The sequence below is a fragment of the Thamnophis sirtalis genome, unplaced genomic scaffold, assembly GCF_051295495.1.
Source record: "Thamnophis sirtalis isolate CommonGarterSnake01/CBP01778 unplaced genomic scaffold, rThaSir2_p1.2 scaffold_6, whole genome shotgun sequence".
Classification (NCBI taxonomy): domain Eukaryota; kingdom Metazoa; phylum Chordata; class Lepidosauria; order Squamata; family Natricidae; genus Thamnophis; species Thamnophis sirtalis.
Window position 1 is genome coordinate 105509647 of NW_028261386.1, and position 26289 is coordinate 105535935.

Genomic DNA, 26289 nt, shown 5'->3' on the forward strand with positions numbered 1-26289 from the left:
GAAAGCTAAAGATAAGAAAGCAAAGTGAAGTCCTATTGTATTAGTGCAATCCACTTGCATAACACTGGTTGGCACTCCCTGGTTTGGGGAACATAATATAGCTAGGATGTGAGATTAAATTGGCACAAGAGCTTAAATCACTCAAATAGGATTTTGACTTTTGTAAGCAGCCAACTCCTTTAATTTTATCCCGAACTACCTTGGAAAAACCAGCAGCTTGTCATGTGCCTGTGAAATAAAAGCAGAAGCTAAAGACGCCTTTAGACAGTCTTTAAGCTGCATTTCCATTTTTATCCCTACCAGCACCTTCTTCCTCATAATCCACAGAAATGCACGACTACTTCCACGTGCAGTACTATGAAGCAACAAGTTTTCTGCATATTGCATGACAAACAGGTTCTGAAATTTGAAACATTTTTAAAAAGGGCTTAGAAAGAAAGATATACAAAGTTTTGAACTGATGTCCACATAAAAGCTCTTAAAGCACCCCCTAGAATACAGCTTGCAAATTAACTATGTTGTTTCTGAAGAATTTAATCAGTAATTGATGTTACTGTCACCATGAACATAATAGGAAATTATAATCAGAAGCAATGTTTTAATTCTGGTTACAGTGCCAAATGTGCAAAGAGATAATTAATTCTGCTCCAAATAGTCATAATGTTCAGATATGTCTGTTTTATTATCCTTATATTAGAAGGCTGCAGAAAAAAAGCTTTAATGATACATTGTATAGATCCATCATCAAGCTGTAGTAAACAAACTTGCAATTGGTTAGTAAGTCATGCTAAATCATAATGGCTGCGTCCTTCATTTGTTGAATGTGGTTTACGGATTAAAGACCCATTTTTCCTACTCTTGGAATAAACCAGAGAAAGAAACCCAAGACAACCAAGTTTTAACCAGACGTGTTCCACTCAGAATAAACCAGAGTTGAAATTTGTCCAATATTCTATAATAGTTACACTGCACTAGTTGCATCTGCTTATAAAACTCAGCACTGTCCATTAAGACAAGTGCTCTGGATATTTAGGATGTAGGTATTTTTGTGCAGAATTCTGTTACTATAGAGAAAAACATTACTTTTTAAGGATTATAGAGTGCATTATTTCTTTAAAATTAAATTTGAAACAGGAAGCATTCAAAATTATGTCTGGTTAAAAAAAATGACATTAAAGTCCTGACAAATACTTTTTTCCAATAAAAACCTTGTCTGGTGTTTAAAACAACAACAGTAGAAAAGCATTTGTATGTAAAAACAATTTATGCAGGGGATGATTGATGATAATGAAAATTATATTCCTTAATTTACTCTATATGCATTAAAGGAAAAAGTTGGGAGTTCAAATGAGTGTCCTCTTTTGATTCTTTAATAAAAGGATTATAAAGGACAGAAGTTATCAGCAATTCAGTAAGCTTCTTTCCATAAAACATCAACTAATCTGGGATTAGCAAATGAACATAATGAGCATGTCTCACTAATATAGCATGTTAAGGATGATATATACAGAATATGTATATTATATATAAACATTTACACAATTAGGAACAAAAGCTGACACCTTTACATGATATATAGTAAAGCAAGATTTTCTTTTGAAAATTAGAATGTATATTATTTTTGTGCAGTTATTTACAGATTCAAATTTAAAAAGTAGCGAATATGACATATTCAGAAGTTTGAATATTTTTTCAGTTAGTACTCTGTAACCTTTCCTTTTGCAGAAATAACTTGCAGACATTTCCCATAGCTAGCTAAGAATCTTTCTATTCTTGATTTTAGATTGTTCTTTTTTGTAGAACTCTTCTAGCTCAAAAAATATTGTTAGGACTCCATGCATGGATGCATCTTTGAGATGTCTCTCCAGTTTTATAATATTAATATCTGAAGATTATGAAGTCCATTTCAAAGTCATTTCTCTTTCTTTTCTGAAAGTATTTCACGGATGATTTTGAGCTATGTTTTAGATTGCTGACTGACATCAACTTATTTTCAGCTTCCATTTTTCTAATAATTACACTAACATTGTAGAGCATTCGTTTCTAGAATATGATGACATTTAGTTGAATCCATTCAATTATAAAGACTTTTTTTCAGAGTCAGTGAGCAGCTATACAACCTAACTATGTTAAATGGAAAATCAGCAGAACATAATTTCAATTACTAAAATCCATATATGGAACTAACCTAGAAGGCAACTCAAAAGTTGCAGCTAATAAAAATGTGAAATATGCATTTGTTTTACAGGAACAACTGTACTGGTTGCTGTACTATCTTCCAATAAGCTTCCATATTAAACAATATTTTACTTTATTTGAATGAACTACTGAATTAGCTACAGTTGGCTGCCTTACATAACAGACTAAACTATACATCATAATTAATAAACACCACTGGATTCATACATACATCAACCTTTAGTTTAATTTATCTTAAGATGACTCAAGACACACACCAAATTCAAAAAAGAGCAAGTTACAGTACTAATGCAAGCCATATGTTAATTTCTAACAGTACATCTGAACTTCTAGAAACGTTAAAAAAAAATCTATTAGTGAAGCCATGTTTGTTTTTTACTTATTTATAGGACACCCTAAACAGAATCAATGCTGGACAGCAAGAACCATTCATGGCTATTTATAACCTTTACAAATGGGGTTTCAAGCAACATTACTACATAAATAACGATTTCCTACAGTAGATTTCAGAAATTCACCTTCGCTGTTTAGCATATAATACAGCGTTATTAATGATGCAAACTAATGCCAGGAGATGCCAACTAATACGTATTAGCATCAGATACTAACTGGTATATTTCAACTTCCCCAAGAACTAAATCTATCTAAGTAAGATGTGTTGTAGTCATACTTCCAAATTTATGAAAAAAGAAAATTCTGAAATTGGTCCATGAATATTCTGATAAAGACCTGGAAATTCAATTGCAAATAGGATATTCACTGATATTTACATATTAAGACTGTAAATTAAACATTTAAACATGCAGATGGCTGAACTAAGAAAAAACGCCCAATAAATTATTTAAGTAAAAACCATGAGTCAGGGGTATTGATATTTCAATTAACCTACACCTGTGGCATAAAAATAGTTCTACCCATCTTCCAAAGCAAAGCAGGTAAACAGAAAATGCATGGATAAAAATGAGGATAGAAGATGATAATCTTAAATTCATGAACAGCAGGCAACCTGTGACATGTTGGATCATTTCAGAGATATTTCCTTACCTAAGCTGAGAAACAGAATCGCCAAGGTTAGGCAAAGAAGCGGTGGGAGTGACTTCTAACTTCTTTCCAATTTCCCCATAGATTTACCTTATAGGAAACTGTCTGGGAGGGTTAGAAATGATGATCAGGGGACTAAAGCTGAGTACAATAACAGGGGAGCAATGAAGCGGCCACAACTTTTCAAATTCCAATCTCACAGGAGCCATGGGTTGTGGAATTTGGGTGCATTCTTAAGTTAGCCCTATTTGATGTACATTGGTTCAAAAATTGTTACTCTATTATGCTTCATTTTGCCCAATTGAATGTTACAAAAAAAATCAAACAGACACAAGCGTTTTACTGGTATATAGATTGTGTGGAAAGCTTCATGCCAGTAATACAATTGACACAAAGAATTACTGATCTGTTTAATACTTAGCATGCACGGTCTTTTGTCAATGTCTTCACAACTGGTCTTTACAAAGAAAGTTATTGTGACTCTATACAGGTAAGTTTTTCCAATAGCCCTCAGTCCTAGTTATCAACAAAATAACATCACATGATAGGAGAGAAAATGCCACTTTGGAGAATACAGAAGAAGAAACAGATCTTGTTCCATAACTCAAAAGAACTCTTTGATTTCATTTGCAATGCTATGCCCTAGACACAAAGACATGAAAGAAACAGATTGTGAAGATCAGAGCTGGTCTGTAAAGTTAAATTTACCCTCTCTCCCTTCCCAGTGATTGCTGAAGCTAAAATTGCAGGTAGTTCTTAAGTTACAAAGACAATTGAACCCAAAATTTTATGTTGCTAAATGAGAAATTTGTTAAGTGAGTTTTGCCCCATTTTATGACTTTTCTTGCCACATTTGTTAAGTGAATCCCTGCAGTTGTTAAATTAGCAATACAATTGTTAAGTGAATCTGGTTTCCCTATTGGTTTTACTTGTCAGAAGGTTGCAGAAGGTGATCACATGATCCTGGAACGCTGCAACCGTCATAAATGTGAGTCAGTCATCAAGCATCCAAATGTAAATCATGTAATGGTGGGGATGCTGCAACAGTCGTAAGAGTGAAAAATGATCACAAGTCACTTTTTTTCAGTGCTGTTTTAACTCCGAACTGTCACCAAGTGGACTGTTGTAAGTTGAGGACTACTACCTGTGTAATGTTTTTAAACATCGACATATTTCTGAGCGTGCATGGCTGGCGCCACCCCTTTCCCACGACCAACCAAGTCTCAAAAAAGTGATGATAAGCTTTCCCTACGGACTCTCTATAACACACTCGCGCTTTCTGGAGGAAGCTTGCACACGAAAACACCCACGGCGTCCCCCCCCCCCCGGCTCACAACAACAACAACAAAATCGGTAGTCGCTGGGAATGCCAAGTCTCCCATCAAAGTCTGGAAAAGGTTGGCCTTTCCTACTGGAGTCGGCGGGGCTCGTAGCCGAACGGCTCCGACCTTTTAGGTGGGGATTTCGGCCGTCGCCGGCCAGCTCTTACCTTGACCGACACGGCTGGGGCCGAGTCCACTACCGGCAGCAGCACCTGTTGCGCAGAGGGCGGCGGGGCCGCCAAGTGAAGCACAGCGTCAGCCCCGGCGACCTGAGCGGAAAGGCCGGGCGTTCCTTCAGCATCCGAGCCCGAGTCGGAATCGGAATCCGAGCCCCCGTATGACGCGAGGGCAGCGATGGCGGCCGACATCTTACCCGAACGGAAGTAGCCCTCCTCGGGCAGGGAGGCGGGGCGCGGGAAAAGCCTGAAGGGTCCTGGCAGCTGCGTAAAACAATTCTCTTTTTCTCCGGACTCTCCTCAGTTTGGGCTGAACTGAACATATCTAGGGACGCAATATATATACACATATATTTAGCCTTCTGTCCAACTACAATTGTGACGGGAGTCGTGAAGCGTTACGCTGTTTAAGGTTCAGGGCATTAGGACTTTCAACTAGTACACAAATCCCAGCATACCTTCGATTGCTGCGGAGGGAGGAGTGTAGCGCAATTTGAGACTTGCTTCTAAAATAGTTATCGATGGGGAACGGTAATTTAAATGCACATTATTTTGCATCAATCTTCTCGGGATTACTCCAGATACACGTAATAAGAGAGACTATGCACCATAGTTGCATTGGATGAAGAAAAAAAAAAGATTTGTGACATCCTTAGAACTAACCAAATCTCGATCTTCTTTTTATCCCAAAATAATAATGGACCCCTTCTCTTTTATTCCAAAATAAGAGGGCAAGAACGTATCGATATTCCCCACTTGCAAACAAAGTGCGTCTTTTTATTAAGTGTTCTCAGTTCTGAAATGCAGCAATGTAAATAGGCGTCAATGTCCTCCCGCCTTCAATTCCCATGTGTCTAAACACCAAATAATTCTTGCAATGTTAATTGCAAGTTACCTACTGATAATGTCGGTTCCGTTTTGGCAACAGACCTAACGTAACTGCATTAGGGTGCAGTTTGAAATGTGGTAGAAAGAATAGCACCCAATGACTGCAGGAATTCATTGGTTCATTCTTGTGATCATTCAGAAAGCACGAATGAGTTCCAAAAGCTTCATATTTTCGTTGAAAATAAACTGACATGTAAAAATTCCGAGGATAAATCTTAAGCATTGTAAGGCTCAGTTGGTTCCAGAATTATAATGAAATATATAATTATTAATTACAGGATAATTCATTAGAGGTCTGTAAGGGGCGTGCATAAGTGCACCAAAGTGCCTACCGTCCCTGTCCTAATGTCCCCATTTATTCATATCCATTTCATGTATTCATAATCATGTTTATACTTATGTCTGTTATTTTATACATGCTTCAGAAGTCATAATTTTTTAAAAATAAGTGAGACATATAAGTATCAAGAGTACTTATAAATGCAGTTGGTTTTCGGTCCGATACCATTTATTTCAGTAAGTATAGGCAAGTGTTGGTATTATTTGTAGCCTTGCTAGAAATTCAATACTACTAAATTATTAAAAGTGGTGGCTGAATGCTCAGCAACCCACGTTGTCCGACTACATTAGAAAGTGAATTGAGGCTAGGGTAATCCTGCAGACTTCCTTCCGCAATTAGTGGAGTCCTGTGAAGTTTCACAGTACAATCTTGCCAATTACTGAGATGCAAATCCTACCGAGTTCAGCGCGGTTTGTCCGGCAATTGGACACTGTATTGTATATTCCTAGCACAATTGTATAATGGCAGAATGAATGCAGCATTCAAACTACAGCGTTTCAATGCTTTCCTTTTCTAACCAAACATTTGCTCCATCGGGAAAATGGAGCAAGGCTCCCAAGAAATAGGTAAGCCTCACGAACGCTTAACCTGCGCCGACCTGTATTTTAAGGTAGCTCTCCCGGACCGCCGTTCTCCCTCTTCTCGGTCCGACTGCCTTTGGATCTAACGGCAACTCCTCCTCTTCTTTCTTCTAATTGGCTGCGAGAAGCCGGTTTAGGGAAAGCCGCAATAAAACCCTGCCGCCGCCGCCGCCCCTCGCTCTCAACCCCTTCAAGAGAATAAAGCTAGCCTGTACCACCCGACCGAGGGTGCGGGGGTGCGCGCGCGACTGGCATCAGAAAAAAAACTCCAAACGTCCGCCTCCTTTCCTCCCGAGGCCGAAGAGCCGCGCGGTGAGGGGCTTGACGGTTCAGGTGGCTGCGCAAACAACACCTTCGCCGGCCTCTCCCCTTCAGTGGTCGCGCCACCCCTCTGTTCCGGGAGAGAGTGCGGGAGCCGGCCAAGAAGGCCCCGCCTTCAGCACACTCGCGCCGACACACAGGCACACACACACATACACAGACACACGCGCGCGCGCCGTTCTCTCGCGCCGTGTCTATTGTGAAGCTTTGTGCCGAGGAAGGTCCGCGCTTTCTCCTTCTCTTCTTTCGCCCCCCTCCACTTCTCCTTCACCTTCCGTCTCAGCGCACCCTACCCCCACCCCCAGGACTTTCGCAGACAATCGTCGGCCAAGGGTGGGGGCTCCATCGCGGCGCGCGCGATCGAACTTCCAAGCCCAAAGGACCCGGTGGGCGCGAGCTCCCCCCCCCCGACTCAGAAAGGGAAAGGAACCGACGTGTGGGGGTGGGGGGAGGCGGCTGTGGGAAGATGTAAAACAAACGGGGTGGAGGTGGGAGAACGTCGGTGCTGGTGGTTAACGCCGAGACGCGGTCCAAGAGCCGGGATTCCCTCAGCAAGAAGACGCGGTGAGTTTCTGCCTGCTGCGGTCCTGTATTCTCTGCAGTGCTCCCTCTTCTCCCTCCCGCCGCCGCCCCCTTTTTCTTCCACTTGCCCGCTGCTTCCCCGCTCGCCGAGGTGAGATATTCCCACTCGGTCATTCCACGCGGAGAGGGGTCACGCCTCCCACCTTGCCTGCTGCTGGCCGGCCAGCCAGCCAGCCAGCCAGCCAGCCATCTCCAGTGCTGGGTTAAAGAGAACGGGAAGGCGAGGGAAGGGGGAGGTCAGTGTTAGTAGCTGCACCCCCCCTCCCCCCTCAGTCCTGCGGCCTCAGATTGGGGCACGCGGGCGCTTCCGGTTGGCGATTTTTCTCCGCTGCCCCCCTCCCGCCCCCAAGATGAGAAAAAAAAGGCGAGGCTGCGGTGAAGGGTCTCTTCCTCAGATGTACCTGAAATGCGTCTTTGGGGGGTTGTGGGGGGTTGCTCGCTCCTTCTCTGCTTGAGTCTTCCGCCAATACGAGGCAATCTTTATTTAAAGCTGGGTATGTAGTCTTATTTCGTGGTTGATCGAGCCGGTTAATCCGGGATTCGTTTCTGATCGCATGCTCAGATGGCTCGGTGCGAACTTAAACTCTCGCCTCTTTCCCACATCGGATGGATGGGGTGGGTGGTTGGGTGGTTTGAAAAGCATAAGGAGCCTTTTCTTTCCCGGTCCCCTTTGATCGAGGCGGACTTCGGAATGGCGTGGAAAAACATAAATCCGATGAATGTACTTTAAATGATACGAAACGAGGTTGGAATATTCGTTTCAGGGTAATTGGAGCAGAATTAGCGTACTTGTGTGTGTTTTCCACTTAACGCATTAGTGGAAATATGAAGGGACATTTGTTGAGTGTTTGAGTGTGTGATGCGCTGGGTATGGGCCAGAATACCACTGAATGCAATAAAGATATGGAGGACTTTATATATCCTTGTTTTGTATAAAGCTATGTAAAGCAGTGTGTGGAACAGGTTCAGGGTTATAGAGCTCTTGACTCAAACATAGAGGTAAGGAGGGACACAACTGGCTATTTATCTTTAAGCATAAATGATTGTGTTTCAATAGGCTATGAAATATCATAACTCTTTTTGAATTAAGCCAATTTCTCTTTAAAGCCTGAAACGTATCTTTAGATGGGGTAGTCACATGGCAGTGAATGAGTTATCCAGCCCTGTATGTTATACAGAAATTGTAAGATCCAAACCTTCTCCCCTGGAATCTTACTTGTGGCTGAAATAATTGTGTCATAACAGTCTTAACTGCTTTCAACTTACTACAGCTCTTCCAGATTGTACTTTATGATATTTGACATAATTTTATAGACACTAGGTGTGAAGATTTAACATTGGTTTTGAGTGCTTTTAAATAATGTTAAGATTGCTTTTTACATTAAAATTCCTTTTTTAAAAAACATGAAAAAACCTGATAACAATGTAATAAAATAAAATATTTTATATGTATTTACATATCACATAATATATATTTGAATATATATTTATGCTTGGGTTTATAGAATCTTGGATTTATGCTTGGGTTTATAGAATCTGAGATGGTATACATATACTTTTGTTTTGACTCAATGATCTCTGAATATTAGATCTTGAATTGTTTATTTGAATTACAATACTTCTGGTAAAGCATATTCTAACTTTTGAAATTTTACTCGGAAGACAATGTTGCATGCTATAGAGAAAAAGAAAATATTTTTAAAACATGTCTGTCATTTTGGCTGGGTTGTTTTTCAATTCCATTCTAAAAGTAAATAGAAAAGTAAAAGCTTAAATCAAAATCAAAGGTAATACCTTTCACAATAAAAACAATATGATAATCTGATCTTGGACACTGTCAATTTGCTGAAATATTGTATCTTAGTATATAGTAATTTATATGGCAATATCATAACACAAGTTTTTGAACACAGTAGTATAAATCGTGTACAGTACATAGACAGCTTATAGCTTTATTGTTTTCATTTTCATGAAGCTGTTTAGTCTTAATTGTTATTGCTTTAATGAACTTGCAGCAGGATTGAGATATTTTGTCTATGTGGTTTGTGAGAACTCAGTATGCAATAACAGTGACTAGAAAGAGTTTCTTGAATAAATTGTTACTTTTATTATCAGTATGTGTGTATCTTTTCGGTGATAGTGCAATATTTCTATGAAACTGAAATAGGTTAACACTGGTGTATTTATGTCTAATAGGAACAAGAAATTTAAATAAGCACATTATCCATTAACCAGATATAAAAGCTACTCTTGTTCCCATTCATACGCATGTATTTTTTCAGAAAAAGAAATATTTGGAAATTTAAATGATGCTAATAATTTGAAATATGTTAATCTTAAATATTTCAGAAGTTCCAATAAGTCAACTGTTCTAAAAAATAAAGAATATATAATAGTATATACATTGGGTTTGTCAGCATATTTCCTTGTTTTTTGTTGTAAATGATGTGTTTAGTGGATTTTATGTGACTCATTTTTATTTAATCAATAAGGTATCAATATACAAATGTTTTATTTTTCTTCTATTCAGCCATGATCAATTCTTAGAAACTGCCTGGACAAGTCTTTGCAGTTTTCTTGGCAAGGTTTTTCAGATGTGAAATATCATTGCCTGCTTTGTTATTATCAAAATAGGTGATACTCATGCTTCCTTTCTTATACAGTAGGGGCAGCATTTTTATAATTACAAGACACACTTTCTTTGTGTGGAATGGGCATTGCCTTATGGTTTGTTCTCAGCAGGTGGCAGCATCTAGTAGTACTTGGTTGATCTTGGAAGCTAGCAGAAATGGTTCTGGTTGATATTAGGATGTAGCACTATGTAGAAACTACTGAGTGCTCTGAAAATTTCTTGGGGGAGATCTTGGAAGAACGCAGATTTGAATTTAATTTGTGCACATCCTTTTCATATTGGTATGCACTTACCATTAACAGCATCTAGAAGAATGGACAACTTAATGAAAAATTAGTAGAATGCAATGGGAGAATGTATGCATAGATATTCCACTAGTTTTGTTTTTGTTTGCAACAAATATGAAATGGGAATAATGAATAATGTATGTCATTCTCCTGAATCATCTTTTATTAACATTGTATATAACATGTATTCTGCTGACTTTTATTTATTAATGTAACTTAGATTTCATATAAAAGATAACTTAAACAATTGATAGAATATACTACATGATTTTTCTAGGTATATTGATCTTAAAACACATGACCCCGCTGACTTCAGAGTGCTTTGGTTTCCTTAGTTATCATTACACAAGGAAATGGAAACTATGCTACTTTGTTCTAAAGTAATATTTTACTATATAAATATTATATTACATGCTAATAACTGATAGAATAGCTTCTGATTATATCTTCTGTTTCTCCCATTATTTTATGCTATTGTGAATGAACTTTCAGTTTTCTTAATTTTATTTTCTCAACAGTTGCTAAGGAGTTTTATATTAAACCATTCAGAATCTAATGGACTGTGCACAAAGTATTTTAAAAGTTTATTTAAAAGTTCGGCTTGACTATTGGGCCTCATTTATTTATTCTACACCAGTCATTGAGTTACAGTAAATGAATCAATAGCTATAGGTTTGGCTATACAATGGCAATACAAGAGGCAGTGTGGTAGTAGCAAAAGTACTGGCTATAAATCAGGAAATTACAAGTTCTAGACTTGATGTGATTAGGTTTAGGTTTATTGGACTTATATGCCGCCCTTCTCCCAAAGGACTCAGGGTGGCATACAACATAAAAACACATATTACAAAAGTTAAAAGAAAGATTAGATAGAATATCCCAAAAACCCAATAGACATTTACAGTAAGATTTAGAAATTAAATTAAAATTAACAATTAAAGTTAATAATTTATTTTATTCAGGCCAGGCCGGCTTGCTGGAAAAGCCAACTTTTTAGGGCGTGCTGGAAGGACCGGAGGTCGGGAATTATGCGAAGCATATTGAGGAATACATCCAATAGTGAGAAAATGGTTAAAGACACAATAGAATGGTGGAAACACTATCAAAGCCATCTATATTTGAGCCATACCGGTAGCTGTGATATGGTATACTGCTGAAATTGTTTACTAGACACAAACTAAACTGGACAATTCGGATTGAAAAAGAAAAGTAAAGTTTGGGTTGCAAAAAGGCAACAAAAGAAGGAGCAGGGGCACAAAAGATCACTCCTAATTGATAAAATGATATTAGAAAATTGTAAGAACAGAAAAACGAACTTGAATATGGTCTGGATTGATTACAAAAAGGCATTCGACTCATTGCCACATAGTTGGATCATAAAATGCTTCGAAACAACTGGCATTAGCAAAAATATTACATCCTTTACTGAAAAGACGATGAAACAATGGAGAACTGAGTTGGCAGTAAGGAATGAGAACTACGGAATGGTTAATATCAAGCGAGGAATTTTCCAGGGTGATTCACTTTCACCTCTTCTCTTCATCATCGCGATGATCCCACTATCAGTAATCTTAAAAAAAAATGAAATTAGGCTACCAAACAGCCAAAGAAGCTGAAAAAATTTCGCATTTATTACATATGGATGATTTGAAACTCTATGGAAAGTCAGAAATAGAAATCCAATCACTGACAAACAGAGTCTGAGTATTCAGCACCGATATTTCAATGCAGTTTGGCATAGAAAAATGCGCCACTGTATCCATAAAAAGGGGCAAAATCACTACATGTGAGGGAATTGAAATGCCCAATGGCCAACTAATTAAATGCAATGAAAATGGCGCCTACAAATACTTAGGCATTCTACAGTTGGATAACATCAAGCATGGAGTAGTAAAAAACAATTGTCAAGGGAGAGTACACCAACAGAGTCAGGAAAATTTTGAAATCTAAATTGAATGGTGGAAATACAATCAAGACCATAAATACCTGGGCAATACCAGTTATAAGATACACAGCTGGTATAGTTAACTGGACACAAGCTGATTTGGACCTTTTGGACCGAAAAACCAGGAAACTAATGACAATGCACTACAGTTTACATCCACATGGTGATACTGATAGACTATACCTGCCCCGAAAATCAGGTGGCAGAGGATTATTACAAGTGAAGCAAACAGTTGAAGAAGAAAAACATGCACTGGCTGATTATTTAAAAGAAAGTCAAGAACATCTATTAATTGAAGTAAAGAACAAAAATCTACTGAAGGCCCAACAGATGAAACAAGAATACAGAAAAGATGTAATAAAATCAAGAATGGAGAGTTGGCAGAACAAAGCACTGCATGGCCAATTTCTGGAAAAAATAAAAGATAAAGTGGACAGTAAACAAACTTGGTTATGGTTAACAACAGGTACATTAAAGAAAGAAACACAGTCACTAATCCTGGCTGCGCAAGAACAAGCTATCCGCACAAATGCCATTAAGGCCAAAATCGAAAAATCCTCTGATGATGCCAAATGCAGACTTTGCAAAGAAGCTGATGAAACTGTTGATCACATACTCAGCTGCTGTAAAAAAATCGCGCAGACTGATTATAAATTGCGGCACAATTCAGTAGCACAAATGATCCATTGGAATTTGTGCAAAAATTATAATATTAAAACAGCAACAAATTGGTGGGAACATCAGCCTGAAAAAGTCACTGAAAATCAGATGGTCAAGATCTTGTGGGATTTCCGTATACAAACCGACAAAATACTGGCGCATAATACACCAGACATCACACTGGTTGAGAAAATAAGGTCACAATCATAGACATCGCAATACCAGGTGATAGCAGGGTCGCCGAGAAGGAACATGAAAAAAATCGCAAGATACCAGGACTTAAAAATCAAAATTCAACGACTATGGCACAAACCAGCAGTGATAATTCCAGTGGTAATTGGCACACTGGGTGCTATTCCAAAAGCACTGGAATTACATTTAAAACAGTTAAAAATTGACAAAATCACCATCAGTCAAATACAAAAAGCCGCACTGCTTGGATCTGCACGCATATTACGAAAATACGTTACGACGTCCTAGGCCCCTGGGTGGGGCCCGACTAGTAACCAATGCCAAATCCGGCGAAACAACTGGCCGCTGTGATACAATTGTATAATAATAATAGTGAAAGCATTAGCAAAGGATGATGGTTACAAGTACCTAGGCATACTGGACGCAGATATCTTGAATGGAAAAGTCAAAGAGTCAACGCAAAATAAATACATCAGGAGGGTCCGCAAAATATTAAAATCAAAGCTGAATGCCGGAAACATAATTAAAACCATTAATACATAGGCAGTTCCAGTGATACACTACTCAGCTGGAATCATCAACTGTACTTTGGCTGAACTGGAAAACTTGGACTGGAAAACACGCAAACTTTTGAATATGTACCAAGCTTTACATCCATGAAGTGACATCGACAGATTGTACCTACCAAGAAAAATAGGGGGCAGGGGGCTATTGCAAATCCATCAAACTGTAGAAGAAGAAAAACGAAGTTTGAATGGTTACGTGAACCAAAGTACAGAAAAATTGCTGCAGGCTGTGAAAACAGAGAACAGCATAAAAACAACAGAATCAAAGGCAGAATATAAAAAAAAACAGCTGGATGACAGATTAAATAGATGGAAAACCAAAGCTTTGCATGGACAGCACTTGAAAAACATTGAAAGAAAAAGTGATGACATCTTGACATGGACATGGCTATAGATGAGAACTATCAAGAAAGAAACGGAAGGTTTAATACTGGCTGCTCAAGAACAAGCACTACAAACTATTGCCATGAAAGCAAAGATACAAAAATCCACTGACAACCCAAACTGCCGACTTTGCAATAACAAAGTTGGAACTGTTTCACATTTAATATTTGAATGCAGCAAAATCGTACAAACTGATTACAAAGCTAGACATGACCAAGTTGCTAAATTAATCCACTGGTCATTATGTAAAAAATATGATTTACCTGTATCCAGAAAGCCACAGGAACATAAAGTGGAAAAAGTTAACAAGAATGAGAAGGTGAAGACTTTCAAATACAAACAGATCGTCATTTGGAGCACAACATGCCAGATATCACGGTTGTAGAGGGCCAAAGTGTATAGTTTATTGATAACGCTATTCCAGGAGATGCCAGCATCGAAGAAAAATAACTAGAAAAAATAATGAAATACCGTGATCTAGATCAAAACTACACGGCAATGGATGAAGCATGTAACAGTGATACTCATTGTCATCGGGGCACTTGGCATCATGTCCAAAAATTTTATAAGATACATCAACAAATTGCAGCTTCCTGCAATAACACCAGTGGAACTGCAAAAAACTGTGCTACTCGGAACATCTTATATTTTAAGAAGGTACTTGGTTGATACCTAGGACGCTGACAGCAAACCATATCAGCCATTAGCACCAGTCACTGGTATTTGTAATGCATTTTTAAATGTTCAGTTGACTGAGTTTCATGTTTAATGAATAAAGTATGTAATAATAGTAGTAATAGTAGTAATAATAGTAATAATAGTAATAATAGTCCTTGGAAAGCACTCAATGTGTGGATAAAAATGACAGATCCAGCCTAAACGTCTGACTGACTGCCATCAACCATAAAAATACATTTTTTTAAAATAAAAACTTTGGGACTAGCACTGCTGGAATCCAAAGGTACACTAGTTGGGGCCTTGTATAAAAGAAGTAAATTTTTGCATCTCTACTTCTAGATTGTCTCTAGAGTCTTTCAGTGTTTGAGGATATTTTGGAGACTTCAGGGAGATAGAAAGTTACAATTCTTGGATTCATTTGCAGAAATAGTTCTGTCAGCAGGAGAATTTGACCACCCAGAATGTTTTTGTTTAATACACAAGACTTTATTAATAGACAAGCCATAAATAAAATATATTTAGAAATAGCAGTACTCTTATGCACTTTCACTTAAGTGCTTTGGTGAATCAGATCAAAATGTATTTATTTTGTAAAAAATATCTACAGCTTCAGTGGAAATTGGTTAGGTGGCCTTTGCTTTCTGTTTAAGTAGTTTTCTATGTTACTGGGAAACTATGAAACTATTTGCCTCTTTATCTAGTGGTATGGGGGACTAGTCACTTTATAATTTTGGTAAATATGGTAAAAGCAATAGCTATAGGTACAAATGGCATAAATTTGGAATGAATGAGATAAAATAATAGAGAATACATGTGTCAGTCACCCAGGTCATGGTTGTCCTAAAGGTGCTTTTTCAAGAAGCAACTGGATTTTCTGGATTTTCTTTGAAGATATTTCGCTTCTCATCCAAGAAAGTTTCTTCAGCTCAAGTTGCTTCTTGGATGAAAAGCGAAACGTCTTCACAGAAAAGCCAGAAAGTCCAGTTGCCTCTTGAAAAAGCACCTTTGGGACTAGAGCATATATTTCCATGCCTCCCCTTTGTCTCTCAGGTCCTAGAGTTCCATGAAGGCGGTTGTGATAAATTTGCAAGATATTTAAAGATTAGTCAATGTTGCATATGTCTACTTAGAACTTAAAACTACTTCTGGTAATTTCATTGAAATTTCAAAGTTGGATCAATTCATATTTTTTCCTGTTATTGCAGCTTCGTTATGTAAAGATTCTTGGAAAGGGTCAGCTGATTATGCACGTAAGTTACTATGGCTTTTAATAATCAGTTGTATGAGAGAAAGGTTTGAGTTCAGACAGCAGGTAAGGCTTTCTTGAGGGAGAATAAGATGTTAATAGGTTTAAGAGTGACTGTGGTGTATCTTCTCCTTTAAAAAGTTAAAAACTGTTGACTTTTTCTCTGCCTTTAAAAAAGTATTGGCTGGACAGCTCCAGAAATTCTGTCAAAAAGTTTTTAAATGTATTTCAATGTTGCCTTGCTGCCTTGTTATTGTAATAGTACTGGCATGGGTGGGGAAGGTGGTATTACACTTTCATTTTGTTCTCAGTCTCAGTTGATGCATTCTCTGGTCAAAAATAGTTTTTGTTGATTCTCTGTGGTCTCTTAAGAACTTTTGACATTACTAGTCATGGCATTGAAGTTGATTTAACACTGTCATTTTCTTTGACCTCTTAAGTACGTTTGACATTACTAGTCATGGCATTGTATCTGATTCAACACTACCTAGGGAAGAAAAGTGTGACCTATTTAGATTTCTTTTTATAGTACATTATAATAAAGAAGTATTTGTAGTGGTGCTCAATAGAAGTTCCATTCTTCAATTACATCAAAAGACTTTACAATTATGTTGTGATTGACTAGATAGCAAATCCCTAAAATATGACTGCATTAGATTTCCATGTCATTGTATCTCAGGGTATATATTGTAGCTGTTATTTGGAGATGGTTGCATACCTGTTGCCTTAATATTTCTGCTAATGTTAATGTTCTGGCTAGGGAGTTATCAGACAACAAAGCATCAAGACAAAGTCATATCACTAATCAACGTGCAGGACATGCATCTCTGCATAACATGTAGTTGAAATTTGGTGAGGTGTGCATGTTGGTCTGTAACCATTTGCAACCTTCACCTAACTCATCAACCCCTTTGCATCGTAGGTATGTGTTGGTGCCTACATGCAGTTGTGGACAAGTCTGAATCAAGATTTAGGCTGATTCACATATCACATGAAGTAGGAAATGCACAATTTATATTGGTTTCAGATCAGGTTTACATGGTATATGGAAGACCCTACTCTAAAAATAGGCAAATAAGATCCATTTTAGGTTGGTTCTGAGATTCCGCAATAATTAACTTATATATTTTGTCCCTTCATTCTCCCCAAACTTGAAAAGTGGGTCAAAAGGGACTAAAATGTTGATCCTTCCTATTCTTAGAGCCATAAACTGGATGCTGAAGGCTACAAATGACCTCTACTTTTTCATGCTTCAAGATACATTTTGTTTAAGTATGGTTATGGTATAGCAAACTAAATAATCCATTTTTACAACCCAAACAATTGATTCACACGTCACGCTATGCTATAATGTGATTTCTTTAGTATGTTGAATGAATCCAATAGTTTTCTAACATTAATGAGTATTTGGGTCTTATTTTTCTTATCTCAGGATTGTCTGTTTCTACAAAAATCTGGATATGGAAGCAGCTATAAATTAGAAGTTTTTTTCATTTTGAAACATGTCCAGAATGGTCAAAATATTCCATTTCAAATCCAGACAGTCCATTACAGATGTGAAATGTTTTAAACATTTTTACTGTAGATCTTAGCTGCCACATTGTTGTTTCTATTGAATAATGAGAGAAGATTACTTTCCTAGTTTTCTCCAACCACAAAACACAAATCAAGTAAATGTAATTATTTACAGATAATATATTATAATCTCATTGTGCTGCAGCTGCTGGGACAGTGATGTTAAGACTTCACATCAATGTTTCTATACCTGAAATATTTTTAGAAATGACAACTGAGAAAATATATAATTATTCCCCCCTGTCTGGTCATGACCAAATCTAAGAAGTAGCGCACATCTCAGTTTCCTAGCCAATGGAGCCAACTTTATGCAAAATTCTTCCTTGCTCATGTGGCCGGCATGACTATATGTTGAGGTGTATATTGTTATCTCCCTTTCTAAGTGGTACCTCCTTATCTACTTGATTTTTTTGTTTTCAAATTGCTAAAACAGGAGCTCACCTCTCACAATCCTCTGGAAATCACTACTTTTTTGTGTATAAGAATGTTTCTTCCAATTTATAGATAGACCCTTCAAGATACATTGAACTTCCTACTTACCAACTCAGTTGTACAATGAGGAAGTAGCTATTTGTCCCATTTTGCTTTAGTCTTAGAGACAGTGATCAAAGAAAGGGGCATGGTAAGTCTGTTTCTAAGGATTGCACACAGGTAAATGGGAACAATGAAAGTAGAAATAGACCTCACTTATCCATTCATTCAGCAACTGTACAAAGTGATAATGGTTCTGGAAAAAAAAACCTTTATGGCTTATTTAAGACATTTCCATGAACTCTCAAAATATTTCAGTGGCTAATAATCATCTGGATCATCTTTAATATCCTTTATATCAGATTCAGCAATCTTTAAACGCTTTTTATGGAGTTAATACATGGAACTAAATATATAAATTCTCAAATTAAAAAGTTTAGTTGCTTTATCATAAAACACTTTGAATGTTAAATTTAGAGAATTAGGTATTTATGGTTGCTACTTTCAAAATACATGAGAAAAATGGCTAATCTATCTAAAGCCACATTAAGTAATTAAAAATTTAATTAGGACCACTTTAAAGTAGTTTTAGAATATATAAATGCAAATAATTTTTTCATAAGTAAAACGCATTAGCCGCTGATCTGGATTTTGTTTAATTTAATTTACTCCTGGAAATACCGTAAGTTCTTTTCTATTCTTTTAATTACTTTTCTTTGATAAAGAAATACTGATTATTATGTTAGTTAAAGCTTTATGTTTGAAAAGAAGTTAGTGCATTCTAAATAAATTATATTTCTTACAGTTTCAATATTTAATTAGTTGTCTTCAACCTGAAATGTATTAATATTTATGTTTCACTATTGTCTCTTGGGACATTGAGTGTCTATAGCTTCATGAATGTCATCATATTTGTCTTAGCTGTCCAGACAAGAAGGTATAAGAGTAGATTTCCAAGGACAGTAAAGTTCTTTTAAATATATTTACTATAAAAAATTAATGAAATCATGAAACAATTCCAGAGATTGCTGGATATAAAATGCTAACTACATTTATAGGCCAATCATGGTTCAAACCTACTCTATTTGAACGTGAGTGTGATTTCCACCTGCCTTTTATTTTGAAAGAATGATTTGGAATCTTCTTTTTTGGACCTGTAGCAGTTCTTTATTTAAGTGGAAGAGCAGCTAATTTTGAAACCTGTACTTTCAATCCTAAATTGGTTTCCAAATTTTCTTTTGACATCTGCTTCTAACATTATTCTTTTTATATTTTTCATTATACAATACATGCTTCCTAGATTCATGATTCTCATGAGAAAAAAGCATCAGCCTTCAAAAATAAATGGATTATGGATGGATAAATTAAAATAAAAACATAAAAAAGGAAATCATAGAAAAATCAGCAGTTCTTGTTACTAGCTTCTTAATTTATTGGTATTTATTTCTTCCTAGCTTTAGTCTGCTTATCTTTATAAAGAACTCACAAAAAACTTTATAAAAATAACTTTATAAACAGAAAAAGATCTTTATAAAAATGTAAAAGAAAAATATAAAAGGGGAAAATTATAAAAAAAATGTATAAATAACTTATAAAAAAGACTTGACATCTGACAGGAGGGGGCAAATATTCACAAAGGATTAAACACACACACACATGCACACTACCCATCCTGGATTCTCTAATCAGCAGAAGAAACAAGTCTATCAAAAAACAATCCACACGAATTAAGTGCTCCATTACCAAAGTAACAAACCAATCTCCCAAAAGAGGATTCAGTAAGAATATTATTCAGATGAGTACAAACACCCTATAGCACCCTACAGGAAATAGATCATCCTAATAAAGGAACTACCGGGGATATAGAACCACACTTCGCTAACACTAGCAGAACAAGCTATATATAAACAGGAAGAAAACACCACACTTAGTACACTAACAAAGTTGCGTAGTTGGGTAATGAAATGTCTGCAAGCAACCAAGATCTGAGAACACCAATGACTCCCTATCCTTATAGTTATCATCTAGATTTTTAATGCAAATTCTTGGAGCATGCGATGGATTCTCACTGATTTCTTTTCAAAGCTAGTAAAAATGGTTGAATTTTAATCTTAATTTCTTTTGCTTCAAGCTAGGCACGGCAACTTTAGCCAGTTGTTGATGAAAATAACCGAAAATAACATTTGTAGTCCATCTAGGGTGAAAGTACCTTGCTACAGTAGTCCAGACTCCTATGATTATGCATATGTACTTAGTCCTTGACATAAAACCACAGTGTAGCCCAGAATTTTGGTCATAAGTCATTGGAATTATAAATTGAGGCACCACGTGACTGAACTCAACTTTATAAATGCTTTTTTGATGGTCATAAATTAACTCACTGCAGTTATGAAGTGAATCACATGGTTGTTAAGTGAATCATGGGATTGTTAATCTATCCACATGGTCATTAAACATACCCAATGGACTTTTTTTTGCCATTTTCTGCTTGAAAGCAGCAAACAACATTGAAAATTGTGGTCACATGAATATGGGACGCTGCAACTGATTGTAAATTGAGCTGGTTGCCAAGTGCCCAAAATGCAATCAAATGCCCACAGGTGTGCGTGCATGTGTGCGCTGTGATTGTAACTTTGAGAATGGGTTGAAGTAGCTTTGCAGGATCAAATCTGGATTAGTCACCGAGACCAGAGGCTTAATTCCCAAGCTTTCGGAAACCTGAAAACTGGAGGATGGAGCCCATTCTCAGGAAACTTCTTTCTACCAGACAGAAGTTCTCAGAATGGGCTCCAGCACAAGTCTGAAAGCCCTTAAGACTAAACCTCTGGTCCCAATGACCAACCCAGATTGGATCCTGCAACATTATCCTGGGACATACGTATATATTTGCTTTCATTCACAAAGTAGCTTTTTAAAAGTCTGTCATAACTTCGTATGGTCATTAAGTGGCCAGTCATAAGTCAAGGGCTCTCTGTCCTATAATATGCTCTACTTGGAGCTGCCTCTAAAAATCATGAGCCAGAAGCTGCAAATGGTCCAGAACACAGTGGCCAGTGTGCTTATTTACTCCCTAGCATTGGAAGCACATTGTATTAATGCTGGAGACCTACAGTAGCTAAGAAGAAGCTTCCAGGTATATTTTAAAGTGGATGTTTTTCACTATAAAATCTTCCATAGTTTGGCACCAGGTTACCTTCAGGAGACCAATTGGCGGATTCTCCCATTTGCAGGGAATGCTCTGGGAGGGAAACACATAGAGTCAGCCCCTAGAATGTCCTTCATTAAAGCAGTAAGGACAGTACCAATCAGAAGTTCCACTATTAGGAATATAGTTTGGTGATCAAGATATCATTCTTTATGATGGTAAAAATTCTGTCAAATCAGTGACTGGAGGTGTAATATTTGTATGTGAGTTTATGTGCGTGTGCATGCATGCATGTGTGTTTTAATGTGATCGTGAGGAGCAGTACTCAGAATGTTGAGTGAATTGAGCCATTGTGGCTCATACCATAGAATAGAGATCAAATTGTGTGCAAACCTGGTCAACTACATTTTCTGGAGGAATTTGCAGGATTAGCCAGGATTGGGTATTGTGACATCCAATCGGCCTCGAGACAGAGTTAAACTGAAGCCATGCATCTGTGCTCCTTGCTTCTGGTTCCCAGTTTCAACTCTGTCTGGCCGAAGAAGGACGAGTTGCTTTTGGTTCCTGAAAATCCCAAACACAATCCAGTGCCATCCTGCATTTTCCTCCTCCCTGTCTTCTCCCCTTTGCCTCCATCTGCTTCCTGGAAGCCCCCTCTTGGTGTGGCTTGCTCCCGGCTGCCGGTAAGGGTTTTGAACTTTGTTTTTGGGGCTTTTAGGGGCCGGATACCATTCTGGTGGCCATTTTGGGCCTCATGTTCCAGCGGGACACTTGGGCTGAGGCAGAGGCTGCTACGAGGCCTCGATCTTATCTCTGCCATCCTGGGGGGTATATGTTAGGGAATATGCAGGGGACATTTCCCCTCCCCCCCATGGTGGAAGAGGGCCCCTATCTGAGGGATCCCTTTCAATGCAGGGGGGCCAGGGAGGAGGATAGTCCCATTAGGCCATCCTTGGCTCCACAGACTGATAACTGTGCACAGGTGGAGGAGGAGGATTCTTTCCTTAGGGACATGGAGCAGCTTCCTGCAAGCATTTAGAGGTTTATTTCCTCTGCAATTTCACATGGAATTGCTATTGGGTTACAGAAAGGGATTGCAAGACCTGCAACTGTGGCAAAGGCCACTGGGGGTGGGGGAGGAAACACTGCACAGGCCAGGCCTAGATCTTCCCTCTCAGGAGTGCGCCAGCCGGTTTCACTTTCTATGGCTAGCGAACGTTCCATGTCGGGGGATCACGTTCAGAGAGAAGTAAATATGTCCAATGATGAGGATCCCTCAAAACCTGAAACACCAGCATTCTCAGGCTTGTTTCCCCCGGATTTGTTCAAATCTCTACTCCGTAAGGCTAGGGCCACAGCGCAACTGGGGGAGACAGAGGGCGCCAAGGAAGGTGGCCCGGGGAAAAAACCAGAAGGCCCGGTTTTCTTAGAGCCTCCCGCAGCGAAGGAGGAAATCCTTCCCCTAAACTATTCTTGGAAGTAGTTAAGAAGCAGTGGGGAAAGCCAACGACATTTCCTAACCCTAGTAGCAGTAATAGGAGATTCTTTAACATAGAGCCTAGTTTCTCTGAGGCTTTGTAGGTGCCCACAGTTGACCCTCCAGTGGTGGCCTTGGCTTCCACGTCTACGGTGATGTCTGGCGATGTGGCTGATTACTTGAAAACCGATGACAAAAAGGCGGAGCTAACTCTTCGTAAGATGTTCCAGTCTTCCATGTGTGCCATCAAGGCAGTTGCCTCAGCATCGTTCTTCAACTATCCTTTGGCTCCAACAGATGCAGGAACGGATCCTGCCTGAGGCGGTGGGTACTCATCAGGATCTCAACAAGCTGGTTGCTGTCACACAATTCTCTGCAGACGCCACCCTGCATGCCATGAAGTATGCTTCCCGGGCGATGGCATCCTCGGTGACTCCTGACGTCTTCTGTGGCTGCGGGGGTGGCAAGCTGAGACCAAGGTGAAATGGCACCTGGCCTCATCACCTTATGCTGGGGGATCCCTTTTCGGTGTCCCGTTGGACCGATTCTCATTGAGGACAAGAATTAGAAGAAGGTCATGCCCACTCCCGCCAAGAAGTCAGAGCAAAAGTCTGCACCTTATTTTCGGAAACAGCCCTATCGTCAGTCAGATCAGAAAGCTCAACATAGCAGGTATTTTTCAAGATCAGATAGGCAGTCTGATAGGCACTACCCGAGGGATAGGCCTAGGTTCCAACCTCAAGGGAAGAGTTCCCTTCGGGGGGGGGATGTGGCCGTCCCTACCGCCAGGGCATATAGATCAATAGTGACCCTACCCATAGGTGGTAGACTTATCCAGTTTGCCGACGCCTGGGCTGAGCTTACCACAGATGCCTGGGTTCTGAACACCATCAGATTTGGCCTGCGCCTGGAGTTATTCTCCATTCCTCCAAACCACTTTAGGACATTTTCAGTTGCCAAGAGTAGGGATAAACACAAGCTCATGAGACAGGCGATCCGACACCTCTTAGATATTAGGGCGGTGGAACTGGTTCCACCAGACCAAGTTGGGTTGGGATTCTATTCTAATCTCTTTGTCGTTCTGAAAAGTTTGGGGGGATGGAGGGTGATACTGGATCCGAAACTTCTAAATTTTCACTTGGTCTACAGGAGATTCAAGATGGCATCACTTAAATCCATTTTGGCGGGGATCAGATGTAATGACTTCATGGTCTCCATCGACCTGACGGAGGCTTATCTCCATATCCCCATATTCTCTGGGCCATCGTAAATACCTCAGGTTCTCCTATTTAGGTAGGCATTATCAGTATAGGGCCTTACTTCTTTGGGCTGGCGTCCGTGCCTCGGACCTTCACTAAGGTTCTGGCTGCTGTGGTGGCTTCCCTCCGGGACCGCTCCATCAGGATCCAATGTTATCTTGATGACATCTTGGTCCAGACGGCGGCGTTCAAGCGTGCGAGGGAGGACATTTTATTAGTTGTGTCTACGCTCCAACAGTTAGGTTTTTCAGTGAATTTGGATAAGAGTTCTCTGGTTCCCAGCACTAGGATTCTTCATCTGGGGAGATGAAGATTCCAGGTTGGGGAAGATGTTCCTGTCCCATGACGTAAGTTAGTTGTTGGCCTTGGCTAGACAAGTTAGACGTCAGCATTTTGTTCCTGTAGTAGTGCTTTCCAGCCTGCTAGGGAAATTCATTTCTTGCATAGACATGGTGCCTTGGGCTTGTCTGCATGCGAGGCCACTTCAGTGGCATCTCCTGCCACATTGAAGGTCCAACTCCAGCAACTCCGAAGCAAAGGTTCCAGTTACACCGCAGGTGCAGCTGTCATTGAGGTGGTGGCTCTCCCCGATGCTACACAAGGGCTGCAAGTTCAGGGAGCTGGAGCGCCTCATCCTGACAACAGATGCCAGCTTGTATCGGTGGGGAGCTCTCTTGGAGTCCCAGATGGCGCAGAGCCAATGGACTTGGACAGACCTCCAGCACACTATCAGTTGGATGGAGATATGAGCGATTCACTTGGCGCTGTGGCACTTCAAGGACCAGGTTCAAGACTGGGATGTTTTGGTGCTGACCGACAACATCATGGTGAAGGCCCACATCAACCGGCAAGGTGGCACATACTCCAGGGCTCTTTGGACCGAGGCGATGGCAATTGGCGCCTGGGCGGAGAGGCATCTTCGATCACTCAGGGTGGAGCACATCATGGGAGTGAACAACCATCAGACCAATTGGCTCAGTTGGTCCACGGTCAAACATGGAGAGCGGAGTCTTCTTCTGGAACTGTTCCAGACCATCTGCTCCAGGTTCGGCTGTCCAGAGATGGACCTGTTTGCTACACCGCAGAACGCTCAGGTGGAGTGTTTCTTTCAGTTCCCGACTCGGGGGATGGAGGGGGTCAACGCTCTTCGGACTCCATGGCCAGAGGGCCTGCTCTACGCTTTCCCTCCCTTTCCCCTTCTCCCTGGGGTAGTTCGGAAGGTGGTCTCAGAGAGGGCGGAGCTCATCTTAGGAGCGCCTTACTGGCCGTGTGGAGCATGGTTTGTGGACCTCATGTGCCTGTCAGTGTCACAACCGTGGAGAATCCTGGGGAGGGATATAGACCTCAGGCAGAGGAACCTAATGCACCCTGAGCCACAGTGGCTGCAACTAGCCATGTGGAGGTTGAGCAGGAGCGCCTGGGGGATGCCGCGCTTTCCCAGAGGGTAAATTCCACCATTGAGGTCTCACGCAGGGGTTCCACCACTAGGATCTATGATTCCACCTGGTGGGTTTTTGCAGAGTGGTGCCGGGCCTCGGGAGCGAATCCCTGCGAGGCTTCAGTATCACAGGTCTTGGAATTTCTCCAAGAGGGGTTGGATAAGGGGCTCTCACATGGCACCCTTAGGAGACAGGTAGCAGCCCTATCCACGGTCATTTAGGAAGAAGGGCTCATTCCACTTTCCCAGCTTCCATTAGTTAAGAGGTTCCTGAGGGGCATAGGCAACTTCTGCCCCCACCAGTAGTCCACAGATTTCCAACATGGAGCCTCACTATGGTTCTCCAAGCCATGACAGGGGTGCCATTCGAACCACTGAGGACAGTAGGCCTGAAGTCCTTTAAGGTAGTGTTTCTTGTGGCGGTCACCTTGGCCCACTGCATTTCCGAACTGGGGGCGTTGTCCTCCAGGTCAAATCTTTGTACATTCAACGATACTCGGGTCATCCTGTGACTGGATCTGACTTTTCTTCCCAAGGTAAATTCCCTTTTTCACAGATCACGGATTTTTGCCCAGACCTGTCATGAGATAGGGAACGCCTTTGGCACAGGCTGGATGTCAGGCGTGCCTTATGCATCTAATCTGAGGCATTTTTCATATCCTTTTACCCATCTTCCTTGGGGAAGAGGGTGTCCTCCTCTGCTATAGGGAGGTGGATAAAATTGGCCATCGCACTGGCCTATGAGGTTCAGCACCTACCGGTTCCCCAGGGCATCACAGCACATTCCACCAGGAGCGCGGCTACGGTGGCGGCCTGGGCTACACAGGCACCTATTTACGGAGATTTGTAGGGCTGCTACGTGGGCGTCCCTATCTCCCTTTATC

General features: G+C 39.9%; 2 protein-coding genes across 6 annotated transcripts in view; one reads left to right on the plus strand and one right to left on the minus strand.

Annotated features, from left to right (window-relative positions):
• Window positions 1-4945, minus strand: part of CDC40 (cell division cycle 40) — a 41112-nt gene extending 36167 nt beyond the window's left edge. Inside the window, exon 1 of the mRNA XM_087718651.1 lies at window positions 4730-4945. Within this exon, the coding sequence (XP_087574777.1) occupies window positions 4730-4930 (201 nt within the window). The 5' untranslated portion in view covers window positions 4931-4945. The remainder of the gene's footprint in view (window positions 1-4729) is intronic.
• Window positions 4946-6613: 1668 nt separating this feature from the next.
• The window catches only part of WASF1 (WASP family member 1), a 61025-nt gene continuing 41349 nt past the window's right edge, over window positions 6614-26289 (plus strand). Inside the window, exons 1-2 of one of the 5 annotated variants that reach the window (XM_014062571.2) lie at window positions 6617-7432; window positions 16000-16044. The gene's annotated coding sequence lies outside the window, so the exon portion shown is untranslated. Of the gene's footprint in view, window positions 7433-7789; window positions 7945-15999; window positions 16045-26289 lie in introns of those variants that run through there. The other 4 variants (XM_087718652.1, XM_087718653.1, XM_014062569.2 and 1 more) reach the window with 4 other exon arrangements.